Raw genomic sequence first — 16,180 nt, 5'->3', positions numbered from 1 at the left:
ATATACAGTGTAATTCTTTTTTATATGCTCATGGATTCAGTTTGCCGTTCTGTTCGTAATTTGTTGTGGGATTTGCTGAGGATTTTTGCATCCATGTTAATAAGGGATATTATTCTAAATGTTTTCATGTAATACCTTCATCATTTCCGTTTATTTTTATGTTTTCAATGGCTATATATTACTTTTACAATCTGAAAAAAAATACACGTTTAAAATCTAACAATGAAAACTATTGTAAAACCTTCTTCCCACTTAATTTTAGGCTCAGATGAAGGATTACCAACGTGAATTAGAAGAAGCCCGTGCATCCCGGGATGAGATTTTTGCTCAATCCAAAGAGAGTGAAAAGAAACTGAAGAGTCTGGAAGCAGAAATCCTTCAATTGCAGGAGGTTGGTGTACTTATTCATCCATTTATTCAAAAAATATTTACCCGGCAGCCCCAGTGGCGCAGCAGTTTAGCGCCGCCTGCAGTCCAGGGTTTGATCCTGGGGACCCTGGATCAAGTCCCACATCGGGCTCCCTGCGTGGAGCCTGCTTCTCCCTCTGCCTGTGCCTCTGCCCCTCTCTCTCTCTCTCTCTCTCTCTCTCTGTGTGTCTCTATGAATAAATAAAATCTTTAAAAAAAAAATATTTACCCTCAAAATTTCTCCAAGGGCAAGGAAATACGTGTCACTGTCTTTGTAGCCTAGTATACAATTTCACTGCCCATTTGTAATAAGATACTGGACCATCTTACCACTCAGTCCAGCCTATGACACTGCTCATATACAATCCTCTACCTGACCAAAGGCTGAGGGGTGGATTAGTACTTGCTCAGGCAACTTTCCAGGCCTCGTTCCATGTGTAAACAAAGGCAGTGGTGTTTCTGTAGTGTCGGTAAGCATCAGGACTGTTAACTCTAATCTTAGTGTCCTGAGATGGCCCTGTTTATGCATGTGATGCTTACAAGGGGAAAAGTAGGTTTCATTGAGTTCCTAAGTGAATCATCTTGTGATGGATTCTTTCGTTTATCTTGTTTGTAAGTTCTCAGGAAGAGGGACTAAAGAAGGGGTACTAAAGAGGGACTAAAGAGGGTCTGGGGTTCTATCCATGGTGGGCACACCAGAATACATACACACATTTTAATGGTTTTATTGAGGTTAACTGACATACAAAGGAACATACTCAATGTGTACACACATTTCTGTATAAACAGTGATCAAAATTTATTCCAATTGAGAAAGATAAAAGCAACTCAAGTTGAGATGTGATTACGAATTAATATGAGAAAAAAGCTACCACCATCTAGAAATGCTGGATTTGGTGTTAGCAAAGACAACTGTAAATGAGGGGTAGACCTTGCAAGAAAGGAAGGGAATTCCCTCAGTGTTCGGAATGGAAGGAACTGAAGACCAGGTGAGTAAACACTGAGCAGACCCTTGGCTTCCTCCAAGAGGCAGCTTTTGGTTTGGATCCTTCTTTATTTTCAATTTAATTGATTTTTTCCCCCTCTTGTCTTTATTTCCTTTGAATCTTTTTTTTCTGACTTCTTGAGTTGCACACATTAATTTTTAGGCTTTTCTCGTCTCATTCTCCTAGAACACTGGAAATTCCTCTCCTGTGTTCACTGTGTCCTGCAAAAATCTGTGCTCTCATTGCCATCTTTTAAATTTTTTAAAAAGATTTATTTTAGAGAGTATGTGAGAGGTGGATGGGGCAGAGGAAGAGAATCTGAAGCAGACTCCTCACTAAGTACAGAGCCTGATGTAGGACTCGATCCCACAACCCTGAGATCACCCACTCAACTGCTCAACCAACTGAACCACCCAGGTGCCCCTAGTTCTAAATTTTTCTAATTTCAATGATGGTTTCTTCTTTATTCCATGAATAGTCTAAAAGTGTGGTATAAGCTTCCAATATGTGACTTTTGGTTTTGTTTTTTGTTTGGTTTTGTTTTTTGCTTTTTATAGCTGGTTTCCGTTTTATTGCATCATGGCTAAGAATATTGAGAGCAGAGCAGCATTAGGGCCTAGCATGTGGTCCATCTTTAAAAATGCTCCAAGTGCTTAAAAGAATATGCATTCCTCAGCAAAAGTAGATGCTCATGATAGAGCTGACAGGGCTACACACACAGGGGACGGGGCCCTGAGGGCCAGGGCACTGCTTCCGTACCCAAGCCCAGCAGCGGCACAGCCTCTTCAGAAAGTGTGTATTCCAGGCCTTCAGACAGGAGTTTGCTGCAAGAGGGAGAAGCCATCCCACAGAGAAAGCAAGCCCCACCCTTCCCTCCACCTCTCTCTCTTTCTCTCTCTTTCTCTCTCTCTCTCTCTCTCCCCCTCTCTCCCCCCCCAGACCCCTTTGTCCTTCAGCTCACAGGCCCCAGGCTCCTCCCCTCTCTCTTGTCTGCAGCGCACCCAGCAGGTGGACAGGAAGGACCCCTTGCTAGGACCGGGAGGATGGAGCACCTAAGGCCCTTGGGTCAGGCCCAGAGCATCCTACCAGCTGCCCTCACAGTCAGGCTCACTCTGTGCCACGTGCAAGGGCCTTTGGCCTACATCCTGGGCACTAATGTAACCTGCATGCCACGCACACAGGTGAAATCCTTTTTATGCAGCCCTGCCCCACAGGCATCTTAAAGCTGTGCCCTTGTCAAATAGAGATCTTTTAGGAAGGCCAGTTGCAGGGGAAGAGACACCGGATAGGGAGGTGTCAGGACCCCGACTTTCCACTGTCGACCAGCCTTAGACTTGGCAAGCCACTTCATCCATACGCTCAGGGAAATGGTGCGGCTCTCACATCCTGAGAGTAGCTCTGCCTTTACCCATAGGTGGTGAGAAATGTGCCCTGGCTGCTTCCTGGGGCAGGTCCTCTTTCCAAACAAATCCATGGAAGGGCTGCCACAGGGCCGTTCTTCCTGCAGAACTGGCAGGTGCAGAACCGTGTGTCCTGCACCCCCTCCACGCCCTTTCAGGAGGCGGCCCTGCTCATGGCAAAGCCCAAGGCCTCACACTCGCCCCCCTCCTCCTCACAGGCACTGTGATCCTGACTGTGCCACACAACGGCCCAGTTTCCTGGGGCCTTTGATGTTTCTGGTCTCTAACTAGTGTCCTTCCTCCAAACTGTATGACCCATGTATCCATGTATGTGACAGAGTCATGCCAAGACCATGAGCTGGTCTAGTTCTGGGTTTGAATAAAGTTCATGCTCAGTCTGTGATTAAGAAACCCCAGCTTTCTCAGGAGGGCAGGAATAGAGCTGTCTCTTAAATTGGAAGTGACAGCAAAGCGCTTACACAGACCAGGACTCCCCTCTGGGGTCAGTTTTTCATAGGATGTTGACAAGAGCACACTGCCTGGCTGGCCGGCTTCGTTTCTCAAATCTAACAGCAGCTTGAGGCACAGAGTGAGCTGGATCCACGGAGGCTGCAGCCAGCAGGGCAAGGTCAGACCTCACCATGGAGTAGATGCTTCACCAGAGCTTCAATCCCATCTCATCTTCCTTAGGAACTGGCCTCATCTGAGCGAGCGCGCCGCCACGCCGAGCAGGAGAGAGATGAGCTGGCTGACGAGATCGCCAACAGCGCCTCTGGCAAGTGAGTCTCCCGGCAGCCAGTGGGCCAGGGCGGGCTAGAGACCTGGAGCAGTCCCATCTGTCCTCTTGGGCACCTGTGGTCTGTCCCCCTTGGGGCATGCCCACTGCCCCCGGGGAAGGCCGGGCAATCAGACATCTGGAAGTCAGGTTGGTCTGCTCCTCTGTTCCAAGTCTGGGCAAAGAGGATGCTGGGCTTCCAAACTGCCTTGAGCACAACCCAGTAGGTCACACCCCCGCGGGTCAGTCATTCCCACACTAGGCAGGAAGGAAATACACCTGAAACTAACCCAGTTAAGTCTTCACCTTCCAGGTCATTCAGTTTGGCAAGCAGATCCCTTAAGACCAACATCCCTTGTGTAGCCTGGATGAGGGCTGACGTTTTATCTCAGTGCGCTGGAAACCCAGTGGAATCTAAGCTAGGGCGTACTGGGGTCACTTTGCCCTTGTGGAAGGTCACCATGGCCGCTGTCTCCAGAGGGCAGATGGAGCGCAGCAGGGAGGCCAGCTGAAAGGGGACCGAGGTGGTCCAGCCCGAAGTGACAGGGCCCTCACTAGCATGGGAAGCTTGGAAGTGTCATCACCAGGACTTGCTGACGGGCCGGGGGACGGGAGCGGGGGGAAAGTCAACAATCAAGAATGATGCTGGTGTGGAGCAGCCCCCCTGCATCCCCCACCCCACCCCAACCCCCAGGCCGGGCAGACCCGGTGTTGAGCCATCTCCCTCTCTCCCTGCCCCGGCCAGGTCTGCGCTGCTGGATGAGAAGCGGCGTCTGGAGGCACGGATCGCGCAGCTGGAGGAGGAGCTGGAAGAGGAGCAGAGCAACATGGAGCTGCTCAACGACCGCTTCCGCAAGACCACGCTGCAGGTGGCCCGCGCAGCGGCCTGTCGCCTGGGAAGGGCTGTGGTGCCCGCCGGCCCGAGTGACCAAACCCGGCTCTCCTCTCCAGGTGGACACGCTGAACGCCGAGCTCGCGGCTGAGCGCAGCGCCGCCCAGAAGAGCGACAACGCACGCCAGCAGCTAGAGCGGCAGAACAAGGAGCTGAAGGCCAAGCTGCAGGAACTGGAGGGCGCCGTCAAGTCCAAGTTCAAGGCCACCATCTCTGCCCTGGAAGCCAAGATTGGGCAGCTGGAGGAGCAGCTGGAGCAGGAAGCCAAGTAAGAAGGTCTTGCTGTCTTAAACCCAAACTTCCTGCATCTGCTGCAGGCCAGGTCCCAGCCGAGCCTGTGAGTCAGACACAACCCACACTCCGCGGCCCTGCAAGGGCTCCCTTAGCCTGGGAAGCCACGACAGGGACACACATACCCAGAACGGGAGACTGAGGTGTTGTGAGCCCTCGGGGACGGCTGGCTCACCTGCGGGCTAACCCTACTGTGCCCTTGACCTCCTAGGGTGCCAGAGGTGCTCTCCCCAGTCAATGTCCAAGTGGCTGACATCACACAAAATGCTACAGCTGGTTGGCAGAGAGGAAATGCAGTTTGACCAAACAGCTTTTCTTCTCCCATAGGAAAGGACTGCTCGGCATTTCCCGTTGTGTTGTAGTAAAGCATCTGGAGAGCTGCACAGGCAGCTCTAGAGGCCACTGACCCCACCCTGGGTTAGAGCAGAGCTTCACGTTTGCCCTCCCGATGGGCAGCTGGGGGCCCAGGATTGCAGGGCCCCCAGCATCCGCCCGGGCCCCGCTTCCTCAGTCTCCCACTCTGCAGACCCCACTGCACTCAGAGAATGGGGCTTATTTGCCATCACAGTCATTGTGACCTACCCTTTCCAGCCAACTGCAGGGGCTGGCCATTCTTGGTAACATTTGAGAAGGAACAAAAAAGACTGTTTTCTGTGGCACTAAGTTCCTTCTCTTCGGCACGGCCAGCGTGGGCCTTTCAGGAAGCATGCTTACTTGCTTGGCTTTAACTAAACAGGGAGTGTGAGTTTTTTGGGTTTTTTGGGGGGTTTTTTTTGGGTTTTTTTTTTTTTTTTTTTCTGTTTCACTAGTAGCTGCGACAGCCCATGAATTTTAACCTAAAACAGTTAACAAATCGGTTTGTTTGGGTTTCCACGCTAAAAAGTTAGGTAATGAGAGTGACTGATTATGGTTTTTATCTGCAGAAGATTTGAATATATAGGCAGGTAGCTTATTTTTTTAAAAAAAGATTTTATTTGAGAGAGTGAAGGAGACCGAGCGGATGAGCAGGGGGAGGAAGAAGCAGACTCCCCACTGAGCAGGGAGCCCAATGCAGGGCTTGATCCCGGGACCCTGAGATCATGATGTAAGCCAAAACCAAGAGCCAGGCGCTTCACCAACTGAGCCCCCCAGGTGCCCCTGGGGCAGGTCGCTGTGATCTTCAGAAGGCCACCAACACGATCGACATCTGTGTGTGAAGGAATAACGAATGCGCTTTTTCTACCCACCTGCATTAGGATATGATACATCAGAAAGGAAGAGTTTCTGGGCCATGTAAATTATATTGTTGTGGTCAGAGAGGTCTGGGAAGGCATTCCAGCGTGTGTCCTCTTCCAGAGACAAAAGACTAAAAAAAATAGTTTCCCCATTCCACCATCATTTCTGGAGTTGCCAAAACTAACACGTTGGTCGTTTTAATAGGGAACGAGCAGCCGCCAACAAACTAGTCCGTCGCACGGAGAAAAAGCTGAAAGAGATCTTCATGCAGGTTGAAGATGAGCGTCGACATGCGGATCAGTATAAAGAACAGGTAAGGAAGGGGAAAGAGGAGGATGACGATGCCTCCCGCCCTAGAGCAGCTTTACTCAGCAAGGACACTCATGCACAATGAGCCCAAGTGTCACCATCTGACTAGCGACATGAAGATGCTGTTTGAAACGTTAACACTTGTGTTCTAGCAAACGTGCTGTTCGTTGTCCTCAGCAGACACTCTGGGGTGCAGGGGACACAGAGATGATTGTGACACAGCCGCCGCCCTCAGGGCTCTCCCGGGGCAGCCAACATAGGCAGTGGGGAGCCTGGACCAGAGGCCTGAACGCAGTCTTACAGTTAGCGGTTTTCTCCAGAGCATGTGTGCCCCATGGGGGAGGACACCTCTGCCTGTGACACTCACTCTCCTAAGTGCCCAGAAAACAGTCCTGGGCATCGTCGGCACTCATTGGGCACTGGCCAGAGGCAGGGGTGGCTACTGGCCCCGTGTGCGGGACCCACCTGGTCTCCCTCGTCTGCACCCAGCCACACCCTGGTCTGAGCATCAAGGGGCTGCTCTAATGGGACTGGTTGCCATGGCCGGGTCCACAGTGCCTGCTGCCTAGGGGGGCCCGTGCTCTCCCTCTGGGCCTCCCCACTCTGCTGTGATGACACATGGCCCCTGCAGATGCTGGGAGGGAAGGTGGCCGGGGTGGAGAATGCCGAGGCCCTTGGCTTTCCCTATCCCACCCCCAGGACCTAGCGCCACTGAGGGCAGCTCTGGGCAGACGTGAGCGACCCGCGAGGCGCTGGCCGGCGTCTGCATTGCTGAGTTCTCGCATTCGCTCTTCCAGGGTGTCTTTGTACTTGAATCAAAGCGTAACATCCGAAACACCCGTGCTTAATGGAGGTACAAAACCAATTGTACCACCTCCTGGGGTGGGAGACTGTGCCTCTCTCTGGCTCTTTTGTATTCTGCAGGAATCGGTTCCTGCTCTTAATCCCCTAGGTCACTCATGTGAAGCTACTCAATTGTACGTATTTCCCTACCGAAAACACGAGGGTGAAAATAGGATTTGACATTAGATTTCCTTTAGCAGTTTGCTTTGTAGACACTGGCTGTGCTGGGACTGGCAGGCTGATGAGAAGGCCTCAGACCATCCACCCCCCACCCCCGCCGTGTGTGTGTGTATGTGTGTGTGTGTGCGTGCACACGCACACACACACACATACACATTTGTCGGGGACATGCTCGGGATGTGGCCATGCCAACACCGAATTCTCCCATCTGGTCTGACTCGGCTGGTGCGACTCATCCCCCAGATGGAGAAGGCCAACGCCAGGATGAAACAGCTCAAGCGGCAGCTGGAGGAGGCAGAGGAGGAAGCCACACGTGCCAACGCATCTCGGCGTAAGCTCCAGCGGGAACTGGACGATGCCACGGAGGCCAACGAGGGCCTGAGCCGTGAGGTCAGCACGCTGAAGAACCGGCTGAGGTAAGCGACCCGGGTTGGGGTCTGGGTGGGGATGTCCCACAAGAGGCGCTAGGTCGCAGAGCCCCAAGCTTTGTGAAAACAGCTGCATTTGTCACTTTGCATTTGGCCCAGAGGATTCCTCAGATCCCCGTAGTTCTTCCCTCTGGCTCCGGGATCGCTGTGCGTTTATCCGGTCAGGATTTCCAACAGAGGCGGCCCAGGCCCATTCCCTTTCTGTGCCGTGCAGAGTAGACTCCACCAGGATGGCAGGAGGCCCGAGAGCCGGGTCAGGTGTCCCATCCCTGTGCGGAGGTCCCAGCCTCTGGGAAAAGCAGGGCAGCAGCTCCTGGTGCCACCTGGTGCCCTTGGCCCTCCTCCCACAGTGGGGGAGGACAGGACAGGTGGGAGTGAAAGCCACCCATCGCCCCCGCCAAGAACAGGTTAGCACAGGTGTCGGCGGATGGTGGCCCGTTGGTCAAAGTGTGTCAGTGCCCTGCTTTCTGCACAGTGAGCTAAGAAGGGTTTTTTACACTCACAAAGGGCTGTACAAGAGCCAAAACAATGTGCAACAGACCTTACGTGGCCCACAAAATCTAAATGAGGACTATCTGCCCTCCCTAGAGCCCCGCCTGTTCCCATCACATCCCATCCCTGCATGCAGCCACCCAGCCCTCTGAACACCGCCCGGGGTCTGCTGTGTGCTGGCCAGGTAGCACTGGAGCAGCACAGGGCCTTCCCGAATCCCACCCCCCCATCCCCAGGTCGTGTCCTGAGGAAGGGGTGCAGGTTTGGGGGCCCCTAGACAGCGGAACACATCACCAACTTTATCCACACGTGTCCACTTCCCGTCCCCCAGACGAGGTGGCCCCATAAGCTTCTCGTCCAGCCGATCGGGCCGGCGCCAGCTACACATCGAGGGAGCCTCCCTGGAGCTGTCAGACGATGACACGGAGAGTAAGACCAGTGACGTCAACGAGACACAGCCGCCGCAGTCGGAGTAGAGCCCCAGGAAGCCAGGGGAGGCGACACAGCGGGACATGCAGGTACTCGGCTGGCGCCGGCCTGCCCTGGGGGCCTCCAACATTTAGGAACTGGGCAAGCTTTGGGCTTCCTGACAGATCAACCGTGTCTTACGGCTTTCCAGCCCACACATACCGTATCCTGCTTCAGATTTAAGTACAACTGCTCCCCTTTTTCTATATATACACACAGAACACACACCTACTCAGCAGAGTCTCCTCCTTGCATCTATTTTCCATATACTCATTGAGAGACCATTTTATAATCCACGTTAAGAGAACCCCTTTGCAGACCAACTCCAGATCCTCGTGGCCAGTGGCTGGGTTCTTGGGGCAGCCCCATGGTGGCTGCTCTCTCTGCATGCGCTCTGTCTACAGACAGGTAACTTCGTTCTGTGTTGATGTGGCCCCGACTCCTCAGCCACGTCGAGTCTCTTAGCACATTGTGGAACCTGACCCACACTTGCATCTCCCTGTCCTTCCTCCGATGACGATCAACACTATTTCAGTGAGCAAACTGTGAAGGGGGCTTTGGCAAGATGAGGGGTGGGTTTGCAGCATCCACTTGGGGCCCCCGCGCCCCTCCCACCCTCAAGTTGGTGGTTGTCCCCGCATCTCTTCCTGTGAAGCGTCCCCGGCCAGGGCTGGCCTGTGCACTGAAGGGACAGCGGCCACGAAGCCGCAGGTGGCAGCCGTCGCGCCAACCCCACGCCCTCTGGCTTGGCCAGCACGCTGCCCTCTCGCCCCAGGAGCAAGCAGCCACAGGGCACTCACCGGGGCCAGTAGGGGGCCCTCCCTCTCCAGCCAGGCTCGCATGCTGACCTTGCAAATTCAGCCACTGCTTTGAGCCCAAAATGGAAAAATATTGGTTTTGTGTCCCACACTTATTCCAAGTTTGTCCGGGAGGTTTACGGATCCTCCAGAACAGATGCCATCTGCCTGAATGTTGATATGCCAGTGGATGTGAATCCTTTTTCATTTCTCCTTCCCTCTGGACAGTGTTACAGTGAACATTTAGCATTCTGTTTTTGGTTGATAGTTAAGCAAACTGACATTACAGAAAGTGCCTTAGACACTACAGTACTAAGACAATGTTAAATATATTATTTGCCTCTGTAACAATTCAACTGTGCTTCATATCATGTACCTCTCTAGTCGAAGTGGTATTATAAACATTCAGTGACAATGAATCAGTGTTAATTATAAATCCTTGATCCTCTGCAACGTGCTTGAAAAACAAACCTTTTGGGTTAAAAGCTTTAACACCTGTTAGGAAGAATTTGTCATGTGGGTTTGGAATCTTTGGTTTTCCCCCTTTATGAATTGTACTGGCTGTTGACCACCAGACACCTGACTGCAAATATCTTTTTTCTTGTATTCCCATATTTCTAGACAATGATTTTTGTAAGACAATAAATTTATTCATTATAGATATTTACGCCTGCTCTGTTTACTTGGAGGAAAAAGCACCCGTTGAAAATAAACAGACCTCAATAAACAAGAATAATCACGTGAATGTGGCATCTATCTTCTCACCTTCTCTTCTGTGATCTGATTGGAGGCTGGGCACCCCACAGACTTAAAAATGCAGAGGCCAGGCCCACGGTTGCTGAGGCCGCTGTGGTCCCAGAATCTGGCAGACACAGGCTAGCTCTCTGGGCGGTCTTGGCTCCGAGTCCTGTTCTCGCAGTGGCCTCAGCATGCAGATGTGTGGGGGAAGGACAGGGCCACTGGGGCCAGACACCCAGCCGTTAGTGGACAAGGGAGCCATTTAGGGCTGCAGGATGAACCCTTCGGCGGGAGGGTTCTGGTCATGGACCAGCGCAGCTCATTACTAGATCAGCGTGTTTTGTTTCAGACTATGCTCTTGGGCAGGATGCATGCTGAAGATGCTTGGGGGAGGATTCAGGGAGATCCTAGAGCAGCCTCTCCAGTGTGGGCCAATTCAGATAGTCTGGAATGAAACACTAGGACAACGTACGATCCCACAGAGAATGCGGATTTTTGTTGTTTTCAATATTCCATGATGTTCTCAGGCCAGGCTGGTATTGCTTGGCCATGCTGCTTGGCCATGGTGGGGATGTGAAAAACACAGGCAAAAGTGCAGGATGCCCTCTCGCGTGTCCTCACCCTTGTATCTAGGGTCTTACCCAGGTGTGTCTGGCTTCCCTCAGAAAGTAAGAGTTCCTCCCTGTTTGGCTGGTTTTGGGGGTGCTAACGCCAGCATTGTCTGCCGCCAGCTTAGCTGTCCTGGGCCAGCCTAGTCAGGAGAAACATGATCTGCATGGACTTGCCCCAGTTCCTGTTTCTACAGAGATGCTAACCAGAAGGAACCTCACTTCACGTGAAAAACCACTGCTTCGTGGTCCAGGGAAAGGCAGTTCATAAAGCCTTTGTTGGGCACTGAGAGCCCCAGGAAGAGGGTTTATGGGAGCTGGGCTCCCAGTGTGTTGGGAGACTCAGAGAAGCCAGCGGGTTGCCACCCAGCGGCAGTGCACCGCGTCGTCAGGAAGACTTCAGGCCCTGTGCTTGTTGAGATGGAGCGGAGATGCGTTGAGGCTCTGCAGGGGTGTTCACTCTGCTGCCCACACGAAATGCCCTGTCTGTCCCCACCACATCACAGCAGATGTTCCAGGGATCATCTTCATTTGCTTTACTGAGGAAAACACACCCATTCCTAGCCGGGCTGGCCAGAAGGTATACTTTTGGAGCCCAGACATCAGACCAGAGCCCTGTCACAGTCCCTTACCGTCACCAATCTGCCCCATCCCTGGAAACTCCACCTTAGATGAAGTATGAACCAGACAGCCAAGCCACCTCCCGGCCGGCCCTCCCTATGGCTCTGGATCTGACCTGTGGCCCTGCCTCCTGAAGCCAGTGTTGCCGGGACATGGGTCCGTGTCAAGACCAGGGAATTAAAGCGCTCACGTCTGTCACATTCCAGGAAACACCGTGTCCTGTCCGGGTGGAACCTGACAAAAGCCATGCTGCAACAGGCCACAGGATGGAACCTTTAAGAAAGTGGAGAGGCTGACTTCTCTCCCCGGGTTCCAGGCAAGACAGAGAGCCCACAGCTGAGACTCGAGGGGAGCCCCTATCCACACAGGCTTCCTCGTCACTCTGTGAGGGCAGCGTCTACACCAGGAGCCTTCCCAAATGTGCTGGGGTACTGTGCCCTGTGCCGGCTGCAAGGACCAGGCGGGGCACTCCCATTTCCTGGTGCAGCCAGCTGGCCTTTGGGAACCTGGCAAATCATGGGACACATCTCCTTGTTGGAAATCGAGTATGAAACACTCAGTAAGGATATATGGACACGATGATGCCAAAGACCACAGTAGCTGTAATTATGCAAGAGTGTGAACACGTCCTTCCACCTTTACTACAACTAGAATTCACGTTTGATTAGTTAATGCCAGCGAGATCTATTTTTTTCCAAAGGAGCCTAATGGCTCTGCCCCTGCTGCCTGGATGTCACCAGAGCTCATTTAGTGATGTCATGTGGCACAGACTATGACACAGCAGGTCTGATGGAAACAGCACTCCGTCCCTCCAAGCACCACACCGCATAGGTTCTAAGATGCCCGTGTTCTCACATATGTGAAATCTCAGGCCTCCCACAATGGCCATCAGTGGGGGGCCACTGTGCCATGGTTGCCATGGCTGGGCTCCTCCTGGTAAGGTCAAGAGAGCCCATCAGTTCTTGCAGACTGATTATCAGAAGCTTGGGAGGAAATTTCTGGAGCCGACAGCAGAATACGCTTTCCAGAAGTGCTGTGTCCCCAAGCACTCACCACAGCACAGAGAACAGTTTGGGAAAACAGAGACAACCTGGCCAAAACCGTTCAGAGCACCAAATCACAATGCAAAGTTTTAGGAATATCTCTTACATTTTACTTTTTTTTTTTTTCTTACATTTTACTTTTTAATTATGAAGTGCGATATGAAAATCTGTCTAAAGCCTAAGTAAAGCTCTTTCGGTAAATATAAAAAGTTTATAAACGAGAGTTTCCATGGTTCTGACTGGCACATTTTCCTTAATGGTTCACCAAATAAAGGTGTGCCTCCTAAGTGCTGGGTCTGGGATTGTAGCAAATTTGCCCCTCACTAGGCCGGTACAGGGGCAGAGCCTGGGAGGACCCGTATTTTTAACATCCTCAAGGGTGATAGCTGGTCACCCAGCAGGTCAGAGAGCCCCTGCCCTGTGCTACTGGCTGAAATCTCCAAGCTTCTCACCCCAGGTCTTCAGGCCAATTTGGACAATCCAGGAAAACCAATTTCATTACTTCCATTTTAAAAAGTGAATTTGGAAAAAAAAAAAAAATGAATCTAGGCAACTTTTTTTTTTAATTTTTATTTATTTATGATAGTCACAGAGAGAGAGAGAGAGAGAGAGGCAGAGACACAGGCAGAGGGAGAAGCAGGCTCCATGCACTGGGAGCCCGATATGGGATTCAATCCCGGGTCCCCAGGATCGCGCCCTGGGCCAAAGGCAGGCACCAAACCGCTGCGCCACCCAGGGATCCCGAATCTGGGCAACTTTACAGAAAAATTTAGAGGACTCACAAAACATTTGCATCTTTTTTTCTTTTTTTCTTTTCTTTTTTTTTAATAAAGCCATTCATCAGGATGCCTAGGTGGCTCAGTGGTGGAGCATCTGCCCTTGGCTCAGGGCGTGATTCTGGGATCCTGAGATCGAGTCCCACATCGGGCTCCCCACAGGGAGCCTCCTTCTCCCTCTGCCTGTGTTTCTGCCCCGCTCTGTCTCTCATAAAAAAATAAAATCTCTGAAAATAAAGCCATTCATTTGTGTCCACTATTTCCCAATAGCCACTTCCATTCCCATATATTGGCATATCTGCACACAATGGCCCTGTGGATAAGTCATCCTGACCATTCCCCAGCCATGAGACATTGATGTTATTTGCTATCGAGATTATTTTATTTGCTCTTACTACCGTGGGCAAGTTTCCCAAAAGGAGAAAAAAGAAGAGTTTTCATAGCGTGTCACATTGTTACACGGACCACAGACCTAGAGGATAATTTGGTGACACCAAAGTGTACCTATTCCCCTAAATTCTAGGTGACAGTGGAATTTGATTTTTTTCCCTTGGATAAAGCAATCATTATTTTTTGAAATGAAAGTGTTTCTTAACTCCATCGTCCACTTACAGAAAGCAGTGGGGCTCTGAGTTCATTCAGACCTCTCTCAAGGGACTGCAGTCCAAGCACCTGCCAGGGAACCCATGACTGCCCAGGCCTCCTACCCACAATCATGACCCGGGCAGGATGGGGGCAGCAAATTTGATCCCCTCATTTCCCTCGGGGAAGACTTCGAGCTGACAGGAAACCCTAACATAACTCCTGTGGGCCCCGGCAGACAGAAGCACCACAGGATGACTCGGGACTCTAAATCCTAAGCTCACATGGCACAAACCCCACTCAGTCCACAGACACCAGCACTAAAAAGCTGTGTTCTGTTCTCAGAACTATATCCTATTAAGGAAATCCACGATGTTAATAGTCACTCAAGGTTAGTGCTCTCCCTTAAAACTGAAAAAGAGCTACCATATTCACCTTAGGTCTCATCTGGAACAGTCGTAGGAGCAGGTTTCAGAGATGCTCTAGGTCACAGGAAAATGACCGACAAGGATGCCTCCTCACCGGGCCTCCATTTTTAGGAAAGAGGAGAGGAGCCCAGACCCAGGTAACTCCCACTCCCAGAACACAGACACGTGTCATGAAAGGCAGTGCAGCAGGCCAACTGGCTCCTGAATCGACAACCTAGCACACAGCCTCCCTCAACGTCCCAGTCCCTCCTCCCAAACTGTCACGCAAGGCTGGGCCATTCTCAGGGCACTCTTGGAAATCACAGCTGCGAGCAGAAACCAGCACCAGGGGTCAGCATGAGAATGCTGGCTAGGAGCACCAGACACCTCAAGAAGCCGCTGGACTTTTCTTTGCCTCAGTCTGTGGCTGCTGTCCATCCACATGCCTGTGTCAGAGCAGAAGCAGCAGGTCTGAACCCGGCTTTGGAACTCCCAAGTCTTCGTACTCGGGCTGGCAGAAACCCAATAAAGCAACCCTCCATCCTTTGTTTTCTGTGAAATTTATTGTTTCCACATTAAAAGATTTTTTTGAGGGGAAGTATTTTCTTTTTTTCTCTTTTAACCACATGATGATCCTATACAGCTGCCCAGAGTAGGACACCATCAGTCATGAACATGCCATATGAATTCTGAATAAATAAAAGCTACAAAGCCCAAGTTATATACAAATATCTTAGGCAATAATGTTTACAAACCTATGTACAATAAAACAAATGTAAACAGTAAATGCAGCATGAGAGTAATCGAAGGACACACAAAAACAACCACGTATGGCCGGTCTGCCTCCCAGGAGCCGGCGCCTGCCAGCCCCTGACTCAGGCCACTTGACCCTTCCTAACACAACTAGACAGGCCCTCCGAAGGCAAAACAAAACGCTCTGAAAGATGTCACTTAACTGAAGGACCAGAAAGCTGGCGAGGAGGTGGCCCCTGCACCCCATGTGGAGGCACGTGGAGGAGGAGGCCCAGCGCCGTGTGTGCCCTGGCCTCAGCAGCTCCTGCTACCTGGGGTCCAGATGGGCATCTCGCTGCTCTGGGAGGCAAGTCTATGGAATGATAACTGCTAAAGTAAAATCAGAAGGTGCAGAAAACGTTCCCTAATTCAGTGACCTTCCTGACCCTGTGCCAGCAACAGGCCAAACTGGGAAGAGTGGAGCTGGGGACACATGATCGTGAGCACTGGAGATGCCTGGGTGGGAGCTCGGGAAGAGGGCACATGTTGACCTGATCTGGGGGAGAACTTCTAGAAGATCTGCAATGTCTTAAACACAACTAAATCCTATCAGTACAGCAGGGTGGGAGCTATGAGGCAGGTGTGATGAATGGGTACTTCTGCATCCAGTGACCAAGGAATACACGTACGTATCACCTTGTGACCCACAAAAGTGCAATCATGTGAAACCAACGGCACCACGGCGAGAAGAGAAAAGAGCCAGCATTGATATCGCGCAGAGTCCTGGGGCTGGACAGGGCCCGGCAGCCGCCACTGCATGCAGCCTGCCCTCTGCCGGCCATGGGGAGGCAGACGCAGGGGCCTAGGCTGGGCCCAGGCACCGAGGGGTGAGGCGTGGGCATCCTGGGCTGTTGGAGGAGGGCAGGAGCCCCCACCTGGAGGCCGGGCACTCACACACTGAGAGGCAGCATACCCGGTGCTGACGACGGCCGTGAGGAGCCCAGACCAGGAGGAGGAGGCGCTGGGTCAAAGCCGTTTACTGCCCTGTGGGGGTGACCGGACCAGAGAGGGGAAGGGAAGAGAGAAAAAAGAGAGAGAGAGAGAGAGAGAAACGGTCATTTAATATCACTCGACTCACAACAAGAAACGCATTTGCTCTCTGTAACTACTCCTCTTCCTGGCCCATGGT

The 16,180-nt window shown here is 51.8% G+C and overlaps 2 protein-coding genes across 15 annotated transcripts in view; one reads left to right on the top strand and one right to left on the bottom strand.

Annotated features, from left to right (window-relative positions):
- The window catches only part of MYH10 (myosin heavy chain 10), a 120,672-nt gene extending 110,455 nt beyond the window's left edge, over nucleotides 1–10,217 (top strand). For 5 of the 8 annotated variants that reach the window (XM_038536839.1, XM_038536840.1, XM_038536841.1 and 2 more), the window contains 7 exons: nucleotides 263–391; nucleotides 3,485–3,573; nucleotides 4,315–4,438; nucleotides 4,521–4,729; nucleotides 6,172–6,280; nucleotides 7,543–7,715; nucleotides 8,551–10,217. In XM_038536839.1, the coding sequence (XP_038392767.1) occupies nucleotides 263–391; nucleotides 3,485–3,573; nucleotides 4,315–4,438; nucleotides 4,521–4,729; nucleotides 6,172–6,280; nucleotides 7,543–7,715; nucleotides 8,551–8,695 (978 nt within the window). In that variant the 3' untranslated portion in view covers nucleotides 8,696–10,217. The remainder of the gene's footprint in view (nucleotides 1–262; nucleotides 392–3,484; nucleotides 3,574–4,314; nucleotides 4,439–4,520; nucleotides 4,730–6,171; nucleotides 6,281–7,542; nucleotides 7,716–8,550) is intronic. The other 3 variants (XM_038536838.1, XM_038536837.1, XM_038536836.1) reach the window with 1 other exon arrangement.
- The window catches only part of NDEL1 (nudE neurodevelopment protein 1 like 1), a 79,127-nt gene that overhangs the window by 16,998 nt on the left and 45,949 nt on the right, over nucleotides 1–16,180 (bottom strand). For 2 of the 7 annotated variants that reach the window (XM_038536848.1, XM_038536847.1), the window contains one exon: nucleotides 14,803–16,035. The exons of 4 other annotated variants lie outside the window; for them this stretch is intronic. In XM_038536848.1, the coding sequence (XP_038392776.1) occupies nucleotides 16,028–16,035 (8 nt within the window). In that variant the 3' untranslated portion in view covers nucleotides 14,803–16,027. Of the gene's footprint in view, nucleotides 1–5,814; nucleotides 5,939–14,802; nucleotides 16,036–16,180 lie in introns of those variants that run through there. One more of the 7 variants, XM_038536846.1, reaches the window with a different exon arrangement.

Source organism: Canis lupus, chromosome 5 (genome assembly GCF_011100685.1).
Source record: "Canis lupus familiaris isolate Mischka breed German Shepherd chromosome 5, alternate assembly UU_Cfam_GSD_1.0, whole genome shotgun sequence".
Classification (NCBI taxonomy): domain Eukaryota; kingdom Metazoa; phylum Chordata; class Mammalia; order Carnivora; family Canidae; genus Canis; species Canis lupus.
Note: the sequence above shows the minus strand (reverse complement) of the source record. Positions and strands in the feature narration are given on the sequence as shown.